The following is a 25,025-nucleotide window of genomic DNA, read 5'->3' as shown; positions in this document are numbered from 1 at the left end:
GGAATAATGGTAGGAAGGACTATTACTTACGTGGCGAAAAACTGCAGCAGGCGACGGTGCAGAGGGACCTCGGGGTCCTTGTGCATGAGTCGCAAAAACCCAGCTTGCAGGTGCAGCAGGTGGTCAGGAAGGCAAATGGGATGCTGGCCTTCATAGCGAGGGGGATTGAATATAAAAGTAGGGAGGTCTTGCTACCGCAGCTGGAGTACTGTGTGCAGTTTTGGTCGCCGCACTTACGCAAGGATATTTTGGCCTTGGAGGGAGTGCAGAGGAGGTTTACTAGGCTGATACCGGAGTTGAGGGGGTTGAGCTATGAGGAGAGGCTGAATAAACTAGGCTTGTACTCGTTAGAGTTTAGAAGAATGAGGGGAGATCTCATTGAGACGTATAAGATGATGAATGGGATGGATAGGATAGAGGTGGAGAGACTCTTCCTGCTCAGAAAGGACAGTAGGACTAGGGGGCACAGCCTCAAGATAAAGGGGGGGTGGTTTAGAACGGAGTTGAGGAGGAACTTCTTCACTCAAAGGGTGGTGAATCTCTGGAATTCTCTGCCCGTTGAAGTGGTGGAGGCTGCCTCGCTAAATATTTTTAAGATGCGGGTTGGTGGGTTTTTGATAGGCAAGGGGATTAAGGGTTATGGGGAGAGGGCGGGAATGTGGAACTGAGCCACGACAGATCAGCCATGATCTTATTGAATGGCGGGGCAGGCTCGAAGGGCTAGATGGCCTACTCCTGCTCCTATTTCTTATGTTCTTATGTTCTTATAAAGGTGCTTTGCATTATAAAACAACCAAGCCACGTAAGGAGATATTAGGTAAGGTCACAAAAACTTGGTCTGAAAGGAAGATTTTAAGGAGTGATTTGAAGTAGGGAAGTAAGGTAGAGAGATGACATAAGATAGGGAGGGAATTCTGAAGCTTGGAGCCTGGCTAACCAAAGGCATGGCCACCCATAATGCAAACAACAATGATGAGTTAGGAGGCCAGAATTAGGGAGTATCATTGTGTAGCTGCAGGAGATGACAGGAATAGGGAGGGCAGGCCATGTTGGGATTTGAAAACAACAATGAGAATTTTAAAAATCAATACATTGCCTGAATCTTCATTTTTAAACCCAAAATCTGCAATGTTTACAGAGAATCTGGAATGCAATTAACACTAGTAATCCCTACACTTAAAAAATAATGAACTAAATTTCCCCTAGTCCCCACAAATCGCAAAGGAAGATGTTCAACTAATGGTGCCTTTTGGTAATCCCTTGCTCACATACAAATAATTCAGAATAGATTCAGGTCGGGTGCATTTATTTACCTTCACCTACCGTAAATGTTTTATTTGTGGTGTTAGGAACAGGCAATGATGGGCTGTAAACAGACTTCCTTCGTGTCCGCAGCATCATGCAGCTTTATACTGTCACATCTGAAGGGTCCAACACAAAATGCCTGTCCCTACTCAGTCCTGTAACCAATGGATCAAAGGCAAAATACTCAAACAATAGGGTCCTTTCTCAGACCAACAAAAGGAAGGTAAAATTATGGCTCAATGTGTACTTCTACAGGTTTAATCTTAGATTATTCGCTGACTCTTTACTATAACACAAGACCTGACTGATACAAGAAGTGAAAGTGTTGGCATGTTACTGAAAGCCTAACGTGGCTCTTCTGGAGCAAGAATAGAGAACTAAAATCAACGAAGGAAAAAAGATGAAAAGATAAAGGTGGGAGTTCATACCTGTATAAGCTGTTGCTTAAGTTTTTGCATTTCTGAAATGTTGAGCTCACTGAACAGATCAGAGACGAGAGCTGGGTTGTCGGTTTTTCTGGTATTTGATGTTCGGTAATCACCATTGAGTTTTACTAAAGAGCCGTGGATGTGTCCATTTACTTTGTCGTCATTATTTGGCTCGTTGCCATCCTCTGAGAACTTCAGCCCATCAACTGCGATGTTTATGTGGTTGCTGTACATACTGTCACTCATGTTGATATACTGCGAGAGCTCCTTGCGCAAGTTGTTCTTCTGTTCACGCTCATTCTTTAACGTTTCCAGAGCTTCCTCCAGCTGATGTTCAGCAATCTCTTTTAACCGGATTGCATCTTCCAGCTGGCTGTTGAGCAGCACTGTCTCTTCTTCCAGACGTTTAATCTCATGTTTGAGGCCTTCATATTCTACCTGAGCAGACAGCATACAAACAAAGTTTAGTCCTTTGCCAATATAACTTAATTTTACCATTAATCCACATTGTTCTTTCTGAGAACTTTAATCTTTAAATTTGTAAAGACATTCAGATATTCACATAATGCTGTTGAAACTGCTGAGGTTTCCACAGCACACAAGACGTCATGCCTACATGTAACAGGTACCACCAGACAGGCAGAAACTAAGCTGGTTAGCAAACCAGGGTCATTAGTTAATTGTCAGAATGCTGACGAGCTCATCAGCCATAAGATCACATTGATCCTGGTTCACCAGGGGCAGACGCACAGTTCAGTTCCCAGAGCTTTGAGCATTCCATGCAGGTGTGCATGTAGTTTAGAGTTTTGTTAGTAGCAGTGGAGACGATGCTGCAGCCAATGACATTGGTGGAAGTTCTCTCCAGTGTTCTGTTTCAACCTGCAAGCACAAGGGTTTACACTGATTTTCCAGAGCTCCAGAAGTACCTTCTATGTAACTCTATTATTTAGTAGCACTTGACTTAAGGTTGCTAACACAGAATAGCAAGACCAGACCGACTGTGTCTGATGAATATTTGTAACAGTGGTAGAAGCCAGTAAATTACACCACCTGAAAATACTTTATATTCAAGGTTTGAAAGTGCTGTTACTGGTTTTTACACTGTTGCTATGTGATTTTGTAGATGTCAACACATCTGTAAGCATTCCCCTTCTGGAGTTAAGATTATAGTGATGCAGCTGGAGTCTGACTAACCATTTACATATTACAATCTCTTTTGTTTCATGCTTTTGCCTTCCACCAATGCAACCCAGAACTTAAAGCTTGCAATGAAATTATGGTTTTATAGATTTATCATGATGAACCTTTTGATTCCTTTCCTGAACCTTTGCATAATTTGCACACTTGGCAAACTTGCTTCCTCCAATCAAGACATGAATACAAATATCTATAGACTATATCTCAGAGACTAATTCCAGGGTCATCTCAAAGCTTCCAGCCTGAAAAGTTCCTGTTCTCCTGTTCACACCCTACCTTGTTTGACATTTTAAAACTAATTATCCACCCAGTGATCTATCTTGCCTCCTATTCCATACTTGCTTACCTTTGGCCTTACTCCCTGCTGTGGAACCTTTGGAAAAGCTTTCTAAAATTTCAACTGCAACTTCCCCGTCTGCCAGATCAATAATGGATTCAAACTCCTTGCACAGCAGTATAACTGAAGTGGATCTTTCTTTTCTTTCCAGATATCCACTTGACCTGTCAAAACTGTTGCATGGAGTTTGCCTGCCACAGGTGTTAACAGATGTTAAACTTGCTGGCTATGTTGTTTCTTGGTCCTTTGTAAAATAATATACAGCTCTGTAGATCATTTTCTAATTCTTAGGAATCATTCCTACATTTAATGAACTTGGTATACTGTCAGATAAACTTTTACTAATTGCTGTCCCCTTCATCTTTACAGTTGAGAACACAAACTCTCTAAACCAGACATTTTTGTTATTTTTAAGAGTAACTGTTTCTCCCAAAACTGTGTCTATTTCAATTTCGAAATCTGATTTAGAACACAGAACATAATAGCGCAGTACAGGCCTTTCAGCCCTCAATGTTACACCGACCTGTGAAACCAATCTAAAGCCCATCTAACCTACACTATTCCAATATCATTCATATGTTTATCCAATGACAATTTGAATGCCCTTTATGTTGGTGAATCCACTACTGTCGCAGGCAGGGCATTCCACACCCTTACTACTACCTCTGACATCTGTCCTATATCTAGAACCCCTCAATTTAAAGTTATGTCCCCTCACGCTAGCCATCTCCATCTGAGGAAAAAGGCTCTCACTGTCCACCCTATCTAATCTTCTAATCATCTTATATGCCTCTATTAAGTCACTTCTTAACTTTCTTCTCTCCAATGAAAACAGCCACAAGTCCCTCAGCCTTTCCTCATAAGAGCTTCCCACCACATCAGGCAACATCCTGGTAAATCTCCTCTGCACCATTTCCAATGCTTCCACATCCTTCCTATAATGTGGTGACCAGAACTGCATGCAATATTCCAAGTGTGGCCGCACCAGAGTTTTGTACAGCTGCAACATGACCTCACGGCTCCTAAACTCAATCCCTCTACTAATGAAAGCTAACACACCGTACACCTTCTTAACAATCCTATCAACCTGGGTGCCAACTTTCAGGGATCTATGCAAATAGACACCAAGATCTCTCTGCTCAACCACACTACCAAGTAACTTACCATTAGCCCAGTACTCTGTATTCCTGTTACTCCTTCCAAAGTGAATCACTTCACACTTTTCTGCATTAAACTTCATTAGCCACCTCTCAGCCCAGCTCTGCAGCTTATCTATGTCCCTCTATAACCTGCAACATCCTTCTGCACTGTCCACAACTCCACCGACTTTAGTTTCATCCGCAAACTTACTAACCCATTCATCTATGCCCTCATCCAGGTCATTTATAAAAATGACAAACAGCAGTGGCCCCAAAACAGATCCTTGCGGTTCACCACTAGTAACTGAGCTCGAGTATGAACATTTCCCATCAACCACTACACTCTGTCTTCTTGCAGCTAACCAATTTCTGATCCAAACCGCTAAATCACCCTCAATCCCATGCCTCTGTATCGTTATTTGACACACCTAAAAAGAAAAAAAGACAATTTGGTCGAGAGTTTTCTCTTCAGAGTCCCTCTACCCAAAACAATGGCTCATCTTCTCTCTATTGACAGATTGCGCAATTTCAGCAACTTCTGGTTTTATTTCAGAAAGTGGCAGACTTGTGAATGTGTGTTTTCAGAGAAAATTATAGTTGGGAGGGGAAAGGAATAAAAATAATAATTTAATTTGTTTTGAAGAATTATTACCTTAATTCTGGATTTAAAAAATAATTTATTTCCCACAATCTGTGACAGCCATTGAGGTTACTTCTGCTTTTCAAAACAAAAATTAGCCAGCTCTCATTCAGATCTTATCTTGTTTATTTCTTTGGGAAAATAAACTAAAATAATGAATTGGCATGTAAACAGAACATCATGAGATTGCAAACTGGGAACCAAATTGTGTGAAATGCCAAGCCTCTGCCAGAGGGGCACCGACCCTCCCATCGTGCTATACTCGACCATCTCACCAAGAGATACCTCTTAAACAAGGTTAACTAACTTGCAGTAGTCATGCAGAACGCAAAAGATATACAGCCTGCCCCATGGTCACAGGGAATGATCATTTTTAGAAACCTGTTAAGCTGCTGCTTTTATGCACATGAACATAATCAGCCAAGAAACTAGCAAAAACAATTCATTAATTTAAAAAAGAACTTGAGAAATGATTGCATGAATAACATTCAAAAATTATGAAGTTTTTCTTTTACCCCCAGGAGTAACATCAATTAACTTTAATTCGGGTTACACAAAAGACAACTGAAGTAGATGATGAGCCGACTAATTGACAGTTTAGGGTTACCTCAGGGTAGTCCTGCTGCAATGAGGAGCTGCAAAATTTTCAACATTTTCCAACATCTGCTTGTGCTTAAATGGACCCGACTCTCTTCCACTTCTTAAGAGAAAGCTCATTATTTTTCCAACAGTGAGAACAATGGGAGTAACCCTGAATACATTAACATTCAGAGTAGAAAATTTCTGTTTTTCTTTTCAATAAATTGATTTGCTTGGTATGTACTTCTCCAAACATGAGACAGAGCAGTCTGTGGCAGGACAATCATTGACAGCTAATGTAAAGTAACAGCAACCTCCTAACAGTGAAGGAGCACATTTATAGCCAAAGATTTTGCTCCCTATTCACCGTCAAAGGGGGCAAAAGAGAAGGAATGAAGGGAGGAAGAGGAAGGGAGGGACAGTCACAGCAAAAATAGTAGAAATATTGCTGGGAGGAGGTGGAATCACAAACCATCAGCTCAATGAAATGGGCAGCAAGACCTTAGAATCCAGCAGTGCGTGTCAACTGGCGAAGCTGTGTGGGTGATATGACATTGTGAACAGTCACCAAATCAATCAAATTGTATATCAGAACTATCGTTCATATAAATATTTCTTTTCAAATATTAAATATCTGAATACTTTGTACGTCAAAAGATATTATTGACCTAATGGTGGGGACATACTGTGTAGTCACACTGCACTAGTGTTGGGATATCATCAGTATTTCTCTCAGGCAATAGATTTTAATCTGGTTTGCAACCTCTTCATCAAGTAATAAATGTGAAGAAGAGGCAAAGCAAAGCGGATGTATATTTTGTTATTTCTCTATTGCAAAGATGTACAATGAGGTATTCAGAATGGTTAAGATGGTAGTGGGTAGAGCAAAGTTTTTTTTTAAAAGCGTGCATCAACATTTCTTGTTTTGAATTTTATAGATTTTAGCCCAACCATAATCTGTCTCATTTCTATTTAGTCACACTTTAGGAGGTTGTTGGGGGTGGGGGGGGGACACACACTTATTTCATTCTCCATTTCCCAGGTATCTATTTAAAAATGTTGCAAATACTTCTATTTTTTTAAAGACCAGAAGGATGTTGATGCATTTTTCCATTTAAATTAGCCAAAAGCTTTTCTTTGCAATGCACTATTACTGTATAATCACATGGTCACTGAGGAACAGGAGAGATTGTACAAAAAATGTCTTTGACTGGTGCTGTACTTGCAACTGTAGATTACACCAAATGTTATCTGGTTCCTTCTGGAAGACAGATGTGCTTCAATGAACTGTCCCCTGGAGTGGAAAGATCAGTATATATACTTTGAGGTCCTGGTCAGGCAGCTGCATGGTGCTGGGGTTTGGGGAGGGGGGTTACTCCAGGCATTCTAACATCATTTGTGTCACAGCTACATGACAGCAGATAATCTGCCTAGCCTCTTGGTTGGTGATAAAGGTTCATGGCACTGCTACTTAGACAGAAGGAGGAATTAGTTCTCCTAACCTCTTTAAAGAGCTTGTTTTTTTTACTTTTACAGGACATGTAAAATCTACAATATTTACTTGATCACTAGGCGAATCCTTTTCCTGATTTCCATTCCTTTAAAGGCAATTAGGCCAAACCCATAGTGTGTTTAAAACTATCTTTTTAAAATCAAAATTAACAACCACTCCTGGTTCCTTGAAACTCTGAGTGCAGGTAGATAAAGCCTTAAAAAGGCTAATAAGAATTTGGGTTTTATAAGTACAGTAGAATTAGAAGTGTAAGTGAAATTTTCCATTGGCCTCTTTAAAGAGAGACACTAAATCTGATTTCAGCACTCTGGAGAGGTCACTGCAGCATGTGATCTTTTGCTGAATGTTCCACTTCTGGATCTACTGGTATCCTTTTGCCAAACTACACCCTAAGAATAATTTACATCTCAATCATCATCCATCAGCCTCAAGTGAAGGGCAAGCCCCCTCCCATAGCAACATAAGAGAAGCACATTGCATAATCTAACAATAGCCTTCCATTCTAGTAATATCACTCACACTTTTTCCAATGGAGAGATAGAGTGCAATGACCTGTATCAGAAGAGATGTAATTAGGAATTCAAAAAAGAGAAGATGCATATTTCATACACAATACAAAAAGAAAAGGTAACAAGACCACAAATACATTTGAGGAGGATGACAGCACATCACACAGTGATGGTATTCGCACTACACATATAGATTGTATTCCCCAGTTCTACACTGTGGTAATATATGGATATAAAACATTAAGATTGATTCCTTGGGGAAAGCCACATCTTCCCAATGACCCAATTTGCACAGACTAATGGGTAACATGTTACAACAGTGACAGAGCAGGGCAGTTGTTCACTATTTTGTTACCAAGATCGGGGAACTTGCCCAGAACTAAATCATAAATTAACAATTCAATTTTCATTACACAAATAGTTGGTGAAATGGAAACAAAGTTGCTAAACAATCAAAATTAACAGAATAAAGCTGTCAGAGATTAGCTGCAATGTGTTTTTGTTTTTTTCTAAGCCTCATAATTAAATCTATATTCTGAGAAAACTTTGACAGCAAAAAAAATCAGCAGACATCAAAACAATTAAATGTAAACTGGGGTTAGAACAATGACTTCTCCCATTTATCGACCAGATTTGATATAGTAAATAAAAAAATTGACAATCAATTTCATGTGAGTTGGGTAAATGGATGAGTTTAGGTATATGATGGATAAGGTTAGAGGACCAGTCTTAACAGGATATGAAAGTGAAACAACAGAATGAGCTAAGTCCAAACACTCCTCTGATTTATATTACTGTTGGTTTTGCAAAATCAGCTGAAGTTCATTGGAGTACACGAAAGGTGAAAATGAAAAATGAAATGTATCTGCAATGTAAAATGTCAAAACTCCTGTCAATTAAAGCAAAAGATCATTATTATCAATGTGTCTATTTACAAAGCATTCCATATTTTTTGTCCCCTGCCTCCATTTCAGGCTTATTCCCTCTCCATCTATTTGGGTTGCTCTAGTGCAATGCCCAGCACTTATCAACAGGGTTGGGAAGTAAGCTGTGTGTCATGCCCCCACTACCCTGCCTCCCTCTTCCACTTCCCCCTCAACCAGCACTTGGTGCTACGAGGTCAGGAAAAGTGTCACATTTTCCCAGAGAGTAATACAATCAGCTTCAACAATGGAAGTTAAGCTAAGATTAGGAAATTGTGTGTGTAGGTGTCTTTTAGCATTTCACCGTGTGGTTCATTCATCAACAACTCACTGTGCCTCATCATAGAACTTATCGAGTCCAATTTTACAATATGTTGATGTACAACAGTAATACAATTAACTCTGCCTCAGTAATTCCAATATTGAAGATAAACAATGTGCCACCCATTATTTACTGCAAGTGTTGTAAAGCTGCAGAGAAATTGACAGTGAATAGGAGGATCTATCATTGAGTGTCTAGCATTGAAATTGGCCTTCAACAGTGGTGCCAAGTGGATGACGGCAAAACAGCACCCCGCCTCATTGACTTTAATGGAAAAATAATTATGTGCAATTTAAAATTAATCTGCTGATCGTATACTGCTTGTTCTGCAGTATTATCAAAAAATAATTATGTCTCCTTTATTCTTCAAAGGCTTACAATTTTCCTGATTACCATTCAGTCGCCTTGCTTCAGGTGTTATTTCTCTCAAAAGATTATTTTCTAGATTTTGCTACTGTAGGCAACTAGGGAGCATTAAGAGGTATCCAGGGTGAGTAAAGCTATTTGATTGTCCCAATCTTCCTGTGCTAGGCATAACCTATTGTAGAAGAGCTGTGATTTGAAATGTAATTAGATGTGGAATAGTGAATGTGCACCTTACTCATTCACACAATAGGCTTTATTAAAGTCAAAATCTTCTGTGCCAAATCTTAGTCAACTGCAAACTACTACTCCATCTCCAATTTTCCATTCCCTCCAAAGCTCTTGCAGATGTTATCTTCCAGATCTCTTCTGTAACTCTCTAGATTAATCCCTTCAATCAGTTATTAACCACTCCTGGTGTCACAATGAGTCTAACCAAAGTCATGAACACTTTCTTTGTGATAATGAGGCACAAAATCAATTTCAGCTTTTCCTCCATCATCTCTCCACCATAATCCATTTCATACTGCACCTATCCAACCACAGCTAATCCATGTTTAACAGTCCCACGTATTCACCTCTCAAGAATCATCTTTAGCCTGCTTCACTTCCACATCCACATGCTTATTGCCACCCTCCCTGGCAACACCAACTGCACTTATGGGGTGGAATTTTCCCATCATGCCCGCTATGGGAATTGTAGTAGGCAGGGCAGGACCATGTAATGGTCCATTGACTTTGAGTGGCATTTTCCATTCTTGGGGCGCCCGCAGCCAGAAAATCCTGCCCATGGATTCAACTTCCATTTCTATCTAGATAACACTCAGCCCCACCCCTCTCAATGCCTTTACTACTGCTGTCCTGTCAAGATTGCTTGTTCAACATTGAGTGTTGAAGACCTATAATTTCTTTAATTAAATATAGGATAGATGTAGCCATCGTCTATGGACTGTGCCACAACTCTACATTCACATCATTCTATCCCCCTCTCCAGACTCTACAGTAGATCCAATCTGACTCTTTGGAATCTCAGCATCCAATTACTTCATAAGCAGAATCTCTGGCCCAATATCTTCTTCAGCCCAAGTCTATCTCCTTTCAACTAAATAAAACTTCTCTCTCCATTGCTAATGCAAATCAACATTGATGGCTGTGCTTTCAGCTATCTATGTACCATGTTCTGAAATTCCCCACCACAAATCCTCTTTCAACACCCTCTACTCCAGGCCCTGCTAAAATTTATCTTTTTGAAGAAACGTTGGTTCCCTCCCAATATCTCTATCTTTGGCTCAGTATCCATTTCTCCCTCATACCTCTGAAATGCCTGGTTTTGCTACATTGTTGCTGCATCACCGTGTAGCCACAGAGCTGCTTGCCTCTTCCTGTCTACTGGCACTCTGACTCCAAGCAGAAAACTGACCATGTGTCCAAGCCCATAGACTGAAAATAAATCATCTGCGATTAAAATGTTTCACCTCTTTCACTTTGCTCCTTCCGTACATTTTAGTCAAGTTTATCTTTACCTTTAGATTCATTGGAGTATCCCGTACGAGTCCTATGTTCACCAACAGCTAGAGCTGCCAACAACACAGGATTATTCTGGATTCTCCTGGAATTAACCATTCATCTCCCGGACACTTCTGTGAGCAATCTGGTAGCAACATCATCGGGACATTTACTTCTCCAGTTTAGTTTTGCTCTGGCAGATTCACAGTAAACAACAGAGTTGCAAAGCACACAGGATACAATGTGGTCCTGATGCCCATGTAATCTTAACTATGTAATGGAGAAAAGGGTTTCTGCAGCACAGAGGTCTGGGGTATTGTAGCTGTCATTATAGAGTAATTCGTATATTAGGTGATATCCAGGCATGCAGGAATATAGCAAGCAAGAAGACATGAGATGAAACTTCCCAAAATATAGGTCAACCAGAGTTGGCAAGCCAAACGACAGTCACGAAGCACAGCTCAACATCACGATCGATCATTGGGCTTTTAATTCAATTCTTAAGTATGAATTAGCTAAATGTTGCAGCCCTTCACTTAATTTGGATAGGCATCACTCAATCTATTAGCATGCAGGTAAGAAACTAAATTACAAAAGCAGAGGGATTGGAAAGTCAGCACTTTAAGCTCATATATTCCATACATTAAAAGACAGCAACTTTGGCATACAGCATGCATGAAAGAAAACACTACCCACAAATTATTTGCTTCAGAAGTTTGGATAAAAACACAAAACGTGGGTTGCTGCAATTTTTGATTTTTAAAGGGCTTTTTTGAAAACTGTTCTTGCTGGCCATTGGTTTAAACTAATCTTGCGAGTTCTGCAATTCAGTTTGCATTCCAAAGACTGAACTTTCACAGATTTGCAGCTCCTCAGCAGCTTAAGGGCATAAATATTTGTACTGATTTGGTCATTGCGCTGCTCGCTATATGCAAGGCTGATTCTGAATAACATTAATTTCATGGCATGGCAATTGTCATTGCCCCACAAGACTGACAGGTCTTTGTTGATATTAACATTCATAAACTACTGTTTAACTGAGCATCTTCATTTGTTCATGGGCTGCTGCCCATTTATGCACCAAATCTCATTCAGCAAACACAGACATTTGTCATTAAAAATGGGAAGGCAGTGCAAATGGGAGCAAATGTTCAAAGATGTGCCAAAACTTAATTCTACAGAAAATTCTTCCCATTTCCACTTTAAATTTAAGAAGAATTTCCCTATTTTTCCTCCTTTGCAGACTGCCCCCTGCTCTAACTCAGATGAGGTTGCTAACCTTCTAAATTTGGCCTGGAATCTGTGGGAATTAAAGATCAATCCCAGGACATAACCCTGGAGAAAATCATGGGGAGATTAAAATAATTTTTTTTGGTTATTTTCTTTGAACATTTCTCTTTACCAGATATAAAAATACTGAAAATGGAGAGAAAAATGGCTGTTTGGCTGACAGTCAATAATCATCCAATCAGGTAATGAGTCTTTTTGCTTTCCAACTGGCGTAGGAAGGCAGTTTGTCACAAGGATTAACATGTTGATCAATGAATGGTTGCAGCAAGTCATGTGATGAAACCTCCAGGAATACATTCACTCACAGTTGGCAACCTTGAACCTGGAGAAAGCGGGGAGGGGACAGTTGAACAATGAACCTCATCCCATTCTCAGGCAGTGCCACTCAGTGACCAGGTGGCAGGATTTTTGGGAGTAGGAGTGGGTAAGCCAGATACTGTTAGATTTCCTTCATTTTTCCTGTGCCACTGTTAAGACAGAATTCCGGGCCAGACTATTTTAACCACCTTTAAAAGTGACTTTTGAGCACACAGTTAAGTGCAAGATATCTGAGTGGAAGCTATCTGCGCCAAACAATTTTTAGCACAAAACAAAAATACTAGCTCTAAATGTCCATCTCACACCATCCATTGTGCTAACTGTGCAAAATGTCTTTTCATCCAGCAGATTAAAGGTTATATTAATAATTCTATAGAAGGTGAATGTCACTGAGACCTATTCAATCTGTCTTCAGTGCCTGTTGTATTGCACAGGTCCGTTAAGACTGTGACATATACACACACCTTCGAGGAAACGTTGTTTGTGCATGGTCTGGTGTTCCCATTCTCAACTGCAATGTGTGGCCATGCACTCACCCAGTTTAGAGGGAATATTGGTCCTATTTATGAAATCTAATCTTGCCTTGACTCAGCCTTTCATGCATCAGCCTGAATTATTTAATATTGGAGTGCTCTATAATCCCCTGCATCTTGTTTTACAAACATAGGTTCTCCTATTATCCACCATCACATTTACAAATCTTGCACAGCCATTACCGGATTGCAGTTTCTTTTCTCAGTTGAATTTCCTCTCTTTTTTTGTTGTATAAAGCTTCATACTGATCCATTCTTATTTGAATAGAACTCGTCCTTCATTCCTATCCCAAGGAAATTGCTGACATTCTAAGTGTAATTCCAACATCTGGATATCTGGAATTTCTGACAGTTGTCATCACCCACCACAGAATCCTCTGCACTATATTGTATGGTTAGGGTTCCTGCACTTAAATCCCCAGTTGTGGAAAGTCTTATTTGCTTACAATAGTTTTTTCAGGCAGGTGTGGGTATAAAGGAGGGATTCACCTTTCACAAGTAACCTTATTTTGGTTCCTGAATATCTTTTATTTATAATGAATATTTAAACATGTACTGATGTGATATTACCACATATATAAAATATGTCAGAATAACTTTGTGGACTTGTGGATGCTGCCATTGGAACAAACTACCAAAGGATGGGTGTGGAACTGGGCTAAGATTCTCCCAGTTTGTTCAGTGTCAGGCATTCGTTACATGTTAATCATTGGAGGAAGAGGAGGACTCCCCCTATGTTGTCCCAGACAGTTACTGTTTAGCCACCAGAAGATTTGAAATATTAGAAGAAGAATTGAAAGCTTACATGCTTAATGAATGAGATCGGTCGCAATCCTTTACACGCTCCCGTGGCAGACTCAATCCCATTCTGCCAAATAATTAGTTTAAATGTTGAAGTTATATTTTGCTCTGCATCACAAATATATTAAGTGGATTAGCCAACTTGTAAAAAAATCTGTACTTTCTGTCATAACTTTTGCTGAATTGAAGTTTGGATTAATTTTGTGCTTGAACCCTTATCCTGTTGAATACATAAAACAGATGCTGTGAATAGTGCTTTAGAGATAAACAAATTTTACTCTTTTATAAAACTGTACCTACAGTCGGAGCATTCAGAGATTTTATATGAACTGGGGTCCATGCAGTGTCTGCAAGACTTGGCTACCTTTGGCCTGCTGACTTCACAATGACTAATAACTTACATAATAATCCAGCAAAAAGCTCTTTTGAAATAAAACAAATAAAACGGGAATAATACTTGACTATCCAATGGAAAATATCCTCAAGAAACTCAGAAGAGAAGCCGAAATGCAGCTGCTTTTAATTCTGCTGACTATTATTATGCTTAGATTTCCACCTCACTCAGTTCACTGGCAGGACCTATAGAATCCGCCATCACCCGCAAATACCTGATTTTGCTTGAGGGTTGAGACAAGCTTTTGCAGAGTGATGTTCTCCTCTTCCAGCTCAGTGTAATCCTGCAGCAGCCGTGTCTCACGAAACTTGTACTCTCGAATCTCATCTTTCATCCGCATTCTTTGTAGCTCCAACATTTCATTATTCTGCAAAGAAAATACAAAAAGGGCAAGATGAGACGCTTCAATCAATTTAATGGTTGGCTATCTTCCTGAAGGTTTGTGTATCATGAACCTCCTTTCTGCTCTGGCAAATGAGGAGATTGGAAGAACTAGGTACCATTTTTGACACAATAGTATGACACAAAGTAACAAAGCAGCACGATTTAATGGGCTTAGGCTTTTGTCAAATGCCTTCATTAATGAATACAGATAAGGTTTGTAAAACACTTGCTTAAACATGGTGCCATTTGAAAGAAGTGACTGACATTTCGTTTCAGGCAAAGGATACAGCTGAGCTAAATTTCTAAATGAGGTTCAACATTCAATCTATTTTCTGTTGCAAAAAGATATTTCCCATCTGATATGATCTAAACACTGAAAGTAGGAGAAGTTATTCCCAGCAAATAACCTTTTGCCCACGAGACGCACTTCTTAATAGCGATTTGTCAGAATCAATGCTGCAGCTTCTGAATTTTAATTTTTTTAAGCTTTCACGTTTTCTTCCTCCCTGCTGGAGATTTGTTACTTGGGGTCAATTGTCATGTACAAGTCCAGACAGATTACCCATCTCATTCTGCATCAATTTCTGCCTTCACCCACTGTCCATACGTACACTTTCTAATACTGCTAGTCAATGACCAACTGCAGCAGCAATGAGGCCATTCATAGCATCACGACAATTGTTCTAGCTTGAGAGCAGCTAATTAGCTGAAACCTGGAGTCAACAGGTACCTTGCTGGTGAGCACTATACATTTACTCACTAAACTAACAGCAGAGTCAAATTCTCGTTCCTCTGAACTGCAAACATTGTATTCAAGCATCTCTCTGCCTTTTCTACTGTGGATACCGCACAGCAATCAGCTTCAAGTTTTTGGTGTTATAGGAAATGCCACTGGTCATTAAAATACTTCACCATTATGTGAATTTTACCGTAGATTTGTTTGGTTATTGCATAGGACATTTCCTGTACTTCAATGTATCTCTGGCAGCACAAGTATTTTGTGTCATTATGATGTGGTGACTTCAACCACTGGTGGTTGCACTCAATTTCATTTGGAATTGAGTCAACGGCCAGGAGCTCACTTCAATGACATCAGCTTGCATCAAACCTAAATGTGTGGACAGATATTCAAAGATGTGAAGTGAAATCTCTATGAGATGTTAAGTACTATAGACAATTCCAAAAGAAATCAGGAGTTATCTGGATCTCCGAACAACAAAGAATACTTCAGAAAAGTTCATGGGAAAAAAACAGAGTGTAGAATTTTGTGTGATTCAATCTCCTGCTTCATTCTCCATGGTGATCACACAAAAATAGCATACATTGCTCTATTTATCACTCTACTGAGTTTTCTCAGACACTTCAGGGCTTTAAGTACCATGACAAACTCATTTTGGGCTGTGGGTTCCTTAATGAGGAGTGTTTAAAGTTTCAAAGTTTATTTAAAGTGTCACAAGTAAGCTTACATCAACACTGCAATGAAGTTACTGTGAAAATCCCCTAGATGCCACACTCCCGTGCCCATTCGGATATACAGAGGAAGAATTTAGCACAGCCAATGCACACAACCTGCACATCTTTCAGACTGTGGGAGGAAACTGGAGCTTCAGAGGAAACCCATGCAGACAGTGACCCAAGCCAGGAATCGAACCTCAGTCGCTGGCGTTGTGAGGTAGCAATGCTAACCACCGTGCTGCCCGTTTTGTGAGATAACAAAGGAGTTTGTTGCCAAAATACAAATACATTGTAAGATTACACAGAGAAGAATATGGAGCACAAACTCTTCTGCAAAGGATGGAAAAAGAGGAAACAACCAACTTTTACCAAACTATGTCATTCTTTCTTTTAAACTCAGAAGGAAAAACTTACACTCATAACATCTATTCCAAATCTATGGCTTCCACCACTTGGGAGAACAATGGTAGCAGCTGGAAAACCATCATCAACACTATCACTTCCAAGTCACACAACTTCCCATGAACTGGACATATATCACCATTCCTTCAAACAGGCAAGGTCAAAATCAGAGCAGTCTTAGCAGCATTGCAGAGCATTGCATTCCACTGCTCTTCCTTAATTCATTCTCAAAACTTGCTTCTGTGGGTGACACTGGGTGTCAGAAAAAAGTTCGGCTTTTGTTTATCGGCCCTAATTGCAGTCCGAAGGTGATAGTCAGTAGTACGATGCCACCTTGAACCGTGTTCAGTCCATGTTTGTTTTCACTATGCAAATCACTGTAGAATCCACTTGAAATGTCAACAGGCAGAAGAAAGTCACTTGTATATCAATTACTCCAGTTTGAGATCTTGTTCTGGAAACCATTCCATTTCAACAATTCAGAGCTCCGAACAGATGCGGAATCTGTTTGGAGAATCTAACCATTTTCTGACTGGGAAAAGGTCTCTCCTGTTGTGATGTGGTGAATTTAACAGGATGAGCTCAACTTCTTGATGTTAACAACTGCAGTTTCCAAGGTTAATACAGATTTACATAAATATTTTCACCCCTTCCACCCTCACCCTTTGAGGTCCCTGGGATAATAGGAAATGTATAGGAATATGCAATTGACAACGCAGCCTTTGATTTAATTGCTCTTCAGGAGCAGTAGTAACCAAAGAATGAGTCACTTACTGCTAAAGTTGAAGGTTATCAGATGTTGTGCCCAGAAACCTGCCATAAAATTCAGCTATTATCTGTATCTGTTAGATTCTCATGGATTACTGAGTCCAATGATTTAAGAGATACATTCCCAAGCCTAAAAGCAATGTGTCTCTCAAAAGGGTCAGCTGAGGAGGAAAGGAATGACCAAGCTACTGAACCTGACCAGTTATACAGACTGTTATTGTACTGGGTCCTCCCTGTGCAACCTTACAAAATGTATTACTACTGGACTGAGAGCAAAGAGTGTACATCTACTAAAACCAGGATATCCCCTCAAAGCAGGGCACAAAGCTGCAAAGGAAAGAAAACAAATCTGGGACATGAAACTTTTTCCAATGCTGTAAAAGGTATCAACAATTGTCATGGCCTGCAAACACTCGAGGCAAATCTTCTCACAGTCAATGAAAAACCCTGGAATGTTGCAAATGCCTGCTGGATAGATGTTCAGTGCTTGTGAAACAATTGTCCAGATACAGGGAGATATGTAAATAGCATCTCCTGAGACATGTCAAAACAACAGACAGGTATTTTCCCATGTGCCAGGAAAAGGCTGAAAAGGATCATCTTGCTCTAGTGACTACATTGGGGAAATACGTACTTCTCAAAGGTCTGGAAGCTGATAAGATTCAAGGACACACAGCCTTAATTATCAGTGTTTCCCAGAATAAGGAAGAGGCTTGGTGCTTTTCATTGAACCAAACAGATTATAACTTCCCGTATGCTTGATTACTTCTCAAATTCACCTGAAACTTTAATTGTTAAAAGAACTATTAATTTCCTTTATTCTTATTTGAAAGAAAACTTCTTTATTTTCTTCCATATTGGTGAGGCCTCATCAATACCCTGCACCCTCCCTATTTTTAAACTCCAACCCCTTTGCAATAGAAGTCAATATGTCATTTGCCTTCTTAACTACTTGTTGAACCTACCTGCTACCTTTTTGTGATTCATGCACTGGAACATCTAGATCCCTCTGTATTTTACTCACCTGCAGTCTCTCTCCATTTAGATTATAGTCTGCATTTTGATTCCTCCTACCTAATTGCATGACCTCATACTTAAACTCTATTTGCCAGGTTTTCACCCAGTCACCCAATTCATCTATATCCCATGGCAAAATCACAATACCCTCATCACAACATGAAACGAATCATCAGCAAATAAGGAAACATTACATTCTGTTCCAGCCCATTTATGTAAATAGTGAACAATTGCAGGCCAAGAACTGATCACTGCGATACTCCACTAATTACATCTTTCCACTGAGAAGGTACACATCAGAAGGATGTTTCCTCTTGTGGGTGACTCCAGAATCAGGAGACATGGTCTTAAAATTAGCGGTCACCCTTATAGGACAGAGATGATAATGTTTTCTCCAGTGGGTTGTGCGACTTTGGAACTCCAAACAGACAGTGACTCAAGGATGGAATCAATCCCGAGCCCATAGCACTGTGAGGCAGCAGCACTAACCTCTGCGCCACCAAATGTGTATGTTTGTCTAAACTATGCATCCCACTCCAAGAACCTGATGGACAGCTACTCATGAATTCTAAACAGACATAAAATGCAGCCCTGCCTCCAATACTTCTCATTAGATTCTGTGCCATCACCACCTCTAACACATTTCTATCAAACCGACTTCCTAAAAAAGGACAATTTTGTCTTTAATCTGCCTCCCTTATGTAGGCTTCAAAAATGTTTTTTTGCACATAAATCAAGGAGTGGTGAGGTGCAGAGAGTGAGAGAGATTGATTTATGGGGTAGTGGGGGATGTGGTCACACGCATATTTGGATTGTTAGGGCAGCGGAAGGGACATCAAGCAATTGGTATGGCAGGCACAGAGAGGAGATTGGGTACTGGGAATAGAGGAAATGGTCTGCAAGAAAGTGAGTTAGAGATAGAAAGGAAAATGTGGCAAATAGGGGGGTAATTAAGGAGAAAACCAGGAAAATGATGATAGTGTGAGTATACAAGGCTGGGTAGAGAGGAAAACTGGAGGCTTGAGTTCAGAATGATTGAGGAAGAGGGTAAGGTGGGCATTGGGTCCAGTATTTGCGGCAGAATTTGTGCCAGTAGCAGCACACAATGGTGACTGGGGAGTGACAGTAAGAGAGAAGCAGCCAGTGAAGGCGTGAGTGAAACTTGGGACCTTACTGTTAGTTCATTACTATTAACAGTGGTAGGAAGATTGTTTTCACTAGTGGGCATATGGGAACAAAACAAAGACTGAGCACTTTCAGAGTGTAATGGAAGACACTCTCCCTGCTTTTATACCACAATGCCCAATACATGGAATAATCAGGTACAGGGGAATGCGTATCAGTCAGAAGGGATATAAAACAACTTTGCTTACAATTTCTTCAGCTGCCTCCAGAGTTACTTTTAAGACCCACTGTTTAATTAATAACTGGAAAAATAAGTCAGATTTGCGCTACGACAAATTTTACAGGAGGATCCTAAAACATTACTTTTCTTTGCATATTTCAATTTATCCCAATGCTGATTTCCTATAGACTCAAAATATTGGAGATCTATATGGTAATGATCATTCTGCTGGAACAGATTAGGTCCAGGTCCAGGATATTGGGCTTAGAGATATACATTGTGCCTCTTTTATGCCCCAAAGGGCAAAATGCATACCAATTTCTATCCCATGTGTTCAAATATCTTTTGCTGAATATGGTCCACACTTGGTCCAAGAATGTTGGATCAGACCCACCATTAAATCGAGTTTGTCTTTTATGTTTAGAACCTAGAAAAGTGACAATTTAGTTTGATCTCGGCTTGTAAAATCGTGATTCTTATAAAGGTTCAAAATACCAACATCTTATCATTCCAAGATAATAAGACTGAAATATATTAACAAGCCTAAACAATAATGAAGTTAACCATTCAACTGTCACACTAGAAAGTGTATCAATATGTTAATATTAACAATATCACTGCAGATTTTGTGACACCACATTCTCAAGGACAATTAATGCTGGCCAGCCACAGTGTCCACGTCCCATGAATAAAAAAAAATTAACACCTGATTCAATTAAAAGTGAGCCGCCATTTTTCCTCGCAATCTTTACAGACCAAGATAAAAGTATTTTTTACACATTGAATTTACATTATTTTCTAGTAGTTAGTAACTGTGTTGAAATAGAGTAAGAAACTCATGATTAAATAATATTTTTAAAAAATTCTTTCAAGGATATAAGTAAGGCCAGCATTTGATACCCATCCCTAATTGCTTTTGAGAAGATGGTGGTGGTGCGCCACCTTTTAGAATTGTTGCAGTCCGTTAGTACATGATACACACTTCTGTCACTGTGCTTTGGTGGTGGAGTGACTGCTTAAGGTGGCAGATGTGGGTTGCCAATCAAGCAGGCTACTTTGTGCTGGATGTTATCAAACTCCTGGAGTGCCAGAGCTGCCCACATCCCATAGAGTGGAGAGTTTTCTGTCACACACCTGACTTGAACCTTTGGTGGAAGTCAGGAGATGGCATGGTGGCACAGTGGTTAGCACTGCTGCCTCACAGCATCAGGGAGTCAGATTTGATTTCTGGCTCGGGCCACTGACTGTGTGGAGTTTGCACATTCTCCCATGTCTGCGAACCTTTCCTCTGCTCCAGTTTCTTCCCGCAGTCCAAAGATGTGCAGGTTATGTGGATTGGCCATGCTAAATTTCCCATTAATGCCCAAAGTCATGTGGGTTGGGGGATTAGTGTGGGGTTATGGGGTTAGCATAGGAGGTGGGTCTCCATGGGATGCTTTGTCGGAGAATTGGTGCAGACTCGATGTGCCATATGGTCTCCTTCTGCACTATAGATATTCTATGATTTTATGATTGTATGAATTTGTATCATACTCTAGATGAGGAAATATATAACTGTTGTACCTTTCCAAATAGTTCTTTGAATGTTTCATATATCAGAAAGCTTTGAAATCTCTTCCCTTCCCACACAAGATCTCCTGTGGAAAAAAAAGCTTCTATCCGAGATTTCCCTTGTGAGGAGTTACTGTGAGGAACTTTGAGAACAGGAGATTATTAAGTATTCTGAAATCAAGTATGTCTTTATTGTAAAGCCTCACACCTTGTATTCCTACTGACAGCCAAGGCTCTTAAGTATGGGATGTCTTGAACCTTTGGGAAAAGTAATTTGCTCCATCTCCTCATACATCCTGCTTTTCTAAAACTACTGACTTTGCCTACAAGTGTACAAACTGCTATTCCATTCCAGCAAGTACAGAAAGAACAACCACAATCACTACTGATCCACTCTCCCATCTGCTGTACCTGCCTAAACATTATAAACCATCACAGGGCTTGTATTCCAGGAGAATGTGCGCGATGGAAAGTATCTATTTTGCTAAAAATACATTGAGCCATGAATCAATAACTGGATTAAATAAAAGGGCCTGATGCAATGAAACTTAACACACAGAATGCAGTAATAAAATAATGTGATTTATTTCTTCTGAAGAAATGCTGTAATAAGCTGTAAGGAAATTACAGCTAGCTCAAAGAAAAATAGGGTGGTAATAGTCAGGATTTTAATTTTCCCAACATTGAGTGGGACAGCCATAGTATTAGAGGGGTGATAGAGGGAAATTTATTGAGTATATTCAGGAGGAATTTCTAATTCAGTATATGGATGGCCTGATTAGAGAAGGGGCAAAACTTGACTCCCTCTTGGGAAATAAGGAAGGGCAGGTGACAGAAGTGTTAGTGAGGGATCACTTTGGGACCAGTGACCAAAAGACAGCTATGGAGAATGATAGATCTAGCCCAAAAATTAAAATTCTAAATTGGGGCAAGGCCAATTTTGATGGTATCAGGCAAGAACTTTCAACAGTTAATTGGGGGAGTCTGTGGGAAGGCAAAGGGATGTCTGGTAAGTGGGAGGCTTTCAAAAATGTGTTAACCAGGGTTCAGGATAAGCACATTCCTCTTAGAGTGAAGGGCAAGGCTGATAGAAGTAGGAAACCCTGGATGACTCAGGATATTGAGGCCCTAGTCAGGTAGAAGAAAGAGGCACATGACATGCATAGGCAGCTGGGATTCAGTGGATTCCTTGAAGAATATAGAGGGTGTAAGGGTAGAGTTAAGAGAGAAATCAGGAGGGCAAAAAGGGTACATGAGATTGTTTTGGCAGATAAGGCAAAGGAGAATCTAAAGAGCTTCTACAAATACATAAAGGGCAAAAGAGTAACGAGCGAGAAAATAGGATCAACAAGGTCATCTATGTGTGGATCCACAAGAGATGGGTGAGATCCTAAATGAATATTTTTCATTAGTATTCATTGTTGAGAAAAGCATGGGTATTAGGGAATTGGGGAAATAAATAGTGATGTCTTGAGGAGTGTACATATTACAGAGGAGGAGGTGCTGGATGTCTTAAAGCGCATCAAGGTAGATAAATCTGTGGGACCCGATGAAGTGTATCCCAGGACACTATGAGAGGCTAGGGAGGAAATCGTGGGTCCCCTAGCAAAGATATTTGAATCATCGATAGTCACAGATGAGATGCCTGAAGATTGGAGGCTGGCAAATGTTGTGCCTTTGTTTAAGAAAAACAGTGACCAGTGGTGTGCCTCAGGGGTCAGTGCTGGGACCACAACTTTACACAATATACATTAAGGATTTGGAGGAAGGAACTGAAGGCACTGTTGCTGAGTTTGCAGATGGTACAAAGATAAGTAGCGGGACATGTAGTATTGAGAAAGCAGGGGAGGCTGCAGAAGGACTTGGACAGATTAGGAGAGTGGGTAAAGAATTGGCAGATGGATTACAATGTGGAAAAGTGTGAGGTTATGCACTTTGGAAGGAGGAATGGAAGCATAAACTATTTTCTAAATGGGAAAATGCTGAAGAAATCAGAAACACAAAGGAACTTGGGAGTCATTGTTCAAGATTCTTTTAAGGTTAATGTGCAGGTTCAGTTGGCAGTTAGGAAGGCAAATGCAATGTTAGCATTCATGTCAAGAGGGCTAGAATACAAGAGCAGGGATGTACTTCTGAGAATGTACAAGGCTCTGGTCAGACCTCATTTGGAGTATTGTGAGCAGTTTTGGCCTCCATATCTAAGGAAGGATGTGCTGGCCGTGGAAAGGGTCCAAAGGAGGTTCACAAGAATGATCCCTGCAATGAAGAGCTTGTTTACGAAGAACGGTTGAGGACTCTGGTCTGCACTCATTGGAGTTTAGAAGGATGAGGGGGATTTTATTGAAACTTACAGGATACTGCAAGGCCTGGATAGATGTGGAGATGATGTTTCCACTAGTAGGAAAAACTAGGACCAGAGGGCACAAACTCAGGCTAAAGAGATGATCTTTTAAAACAGAGATGAGGAGGAATTTCTATAACCAGAGAGTGGTGAATCTGTGGAACTCTCTGCCACAGAAGGCTGTGGAGGCCAGGTCATTGAGTGTCTTTAAGACAGAGATAGATAGGTTATAAATTAATAAGTGAATCAGGGGTGATGGGGAAAAGGCAGGAGAAAGGGGATGAGAAAAATATCAGCCATGATTGAATGGTGGAGCAGACACTATGAGTTGAGCGGCCTAATTCTGCTCTTGTGTCTCAAGGTCTTATGGTCTAAGAAGGGCTGCAGGGAAAAGCCTGGGGACTACAGGCCAGTGAGTCTCACATCTGTAGTTGATAAGTTGTTAAAAGGTATTCTGAGAGAAAGGAATGGCATGCATTTTGAGACGCAAGGACTATTAGGGACAGCATGGCTTTGTGAGTATAAAATCATATCTCAAAAATTTGATTGAGTTTTTTGAAGGGGCAACCAAGAAGGTAGATGAGGGCAGTGCAATTGATGTTGTCTACATGGACTTTAGCAAGGCCTTTGACAAAGTACTACAGAGTACGTTGTTGCATAAGGTTAAACCTCACAGGATCCAGGGTGAGGTAACCAAATGGGTACAAAATTGGATTGATAATAGAAAACAGAGAGTTGTTTTTCAAACTGGGGGCCTGTGACCAGTGGTGTGCCTCAGGGATTGGTGCTGGGTCCACTGTTATTTGTCATTTACATTAATGATTTGGATGAAAATTAAGAAGGCATGGTTTTTTGATTTGAATTGATTTATTATTGTCACATGTATGAACATACAGTAAATAGTATTGTTTCTTGCCCGCTATATAGACAAAGCATACCGTTCATTGAGAAGGAAACGGAAGAGTGTAGAATATAGCGTTATAGTCATCGCTAGGGTGAAGAAAAAGATCAGCTTAATGCAAGGTAAGTCCATTCAAAAGTCTTACAGCAGCAGGGAAGAAGCTGTTCTTGAGTCGGTTGGTACGTGACCTCAAGCTTTTCTATCTTTTTCCCAAAGGAAGAAGGTGGAAGAGAGAATGTCTGGAGTGCACGGGGTTCTTAATTATGATGGCTGCTTTGCCAAAGCAGCAGGAAGTGTAGACAGCATTAGTGGATCGGAGGCTGGTTTGTGTGACAGATTGGGCTACATTCACGACCTTTTGTAGTTCTTTGCAATCTTGGGCAAGCAGGAGCCATACTAAGCTGTGATACAACCAGAAAGAATGCGTTCTATGGTGCATCTTAAAAGTTGGTGAGAGTCATAGCTGACATTTCAAATTTCCTTAGTCTTCTGAGAAAGTAGAGGTATTGGTGGGCTATCTTAACTATAGGGTCGACATGGGGAGACCAGGACAAGCTGTTGGTGATTTGGACACCTAAAAACTTGAAGCTCTCAACCCTTTCTACTTTGTCCCCGTTGACGTAGAAAGGGGTATGTTTTCCCCTACGCTTCCTGAAGTTGATAACAATCTCCTTTGTTTTGTTGACATTGAGGGAGAGATTATTGTTGCTGCACCAGTTCATCAGATTCTCTGTCTCATTCCTGTATTCTGTCTTGTCATTGTT

The 25,025-nt window shown here is 40.2% G+C and overlaps 1 protein-coding gene across 4 annotated transcripts in view; it reads right to left on the bottom strand.

Annotated features, from left to right (window-relative positions):
• bicd1a (bicaudal D homolog 1a) overlaps positions 1 to 25,025 on the bottom strand; it is a 240,415-nt gene that overhangs the window by 64,898 nt on the left and 150,492 nt on the right. For all 4 annotated transcript variants that reach the window (XM_080190860.1, XM_080190863.1, XM_080190861.1 and 1 more), the window contains 2 exons: positions 14,312 to 14,464; positions 1,734 to 2,171 (listed from right to left, as the gene is read on the bottom strand). In XM_080190860.1, coding sequence (XP_080046986.1) covers positions 1,734 to 2,171; positions 14,312 to 14,464 — 591 coding nt within the window. The remainder of the gene's footprint in view (positions 1 to 1,733; positions 2,172 to 14,311; positions 14,465 to 25,025) is intronic.

Source organism: Carcharhinus amblyrhynchos, chromosome 6, assembly GCF_965287045.1.
Source record: "Carcharhinus amblyrhynchos chromosome 6, sCarAmb.v2.hapA, whole genome shotgun sequence".
NCBI lineage: Eukaryota > Metazoa > Chordata > Chondrichthyes > Carcharhiniformes > Carcharhinidae > Carcharhinus > Carcharhinus amblyrhynchos.
Note: the sequence above shows the minus strand (reverse complement) of the source record. Positions and strands in the feature narration are given on the sequence as shown.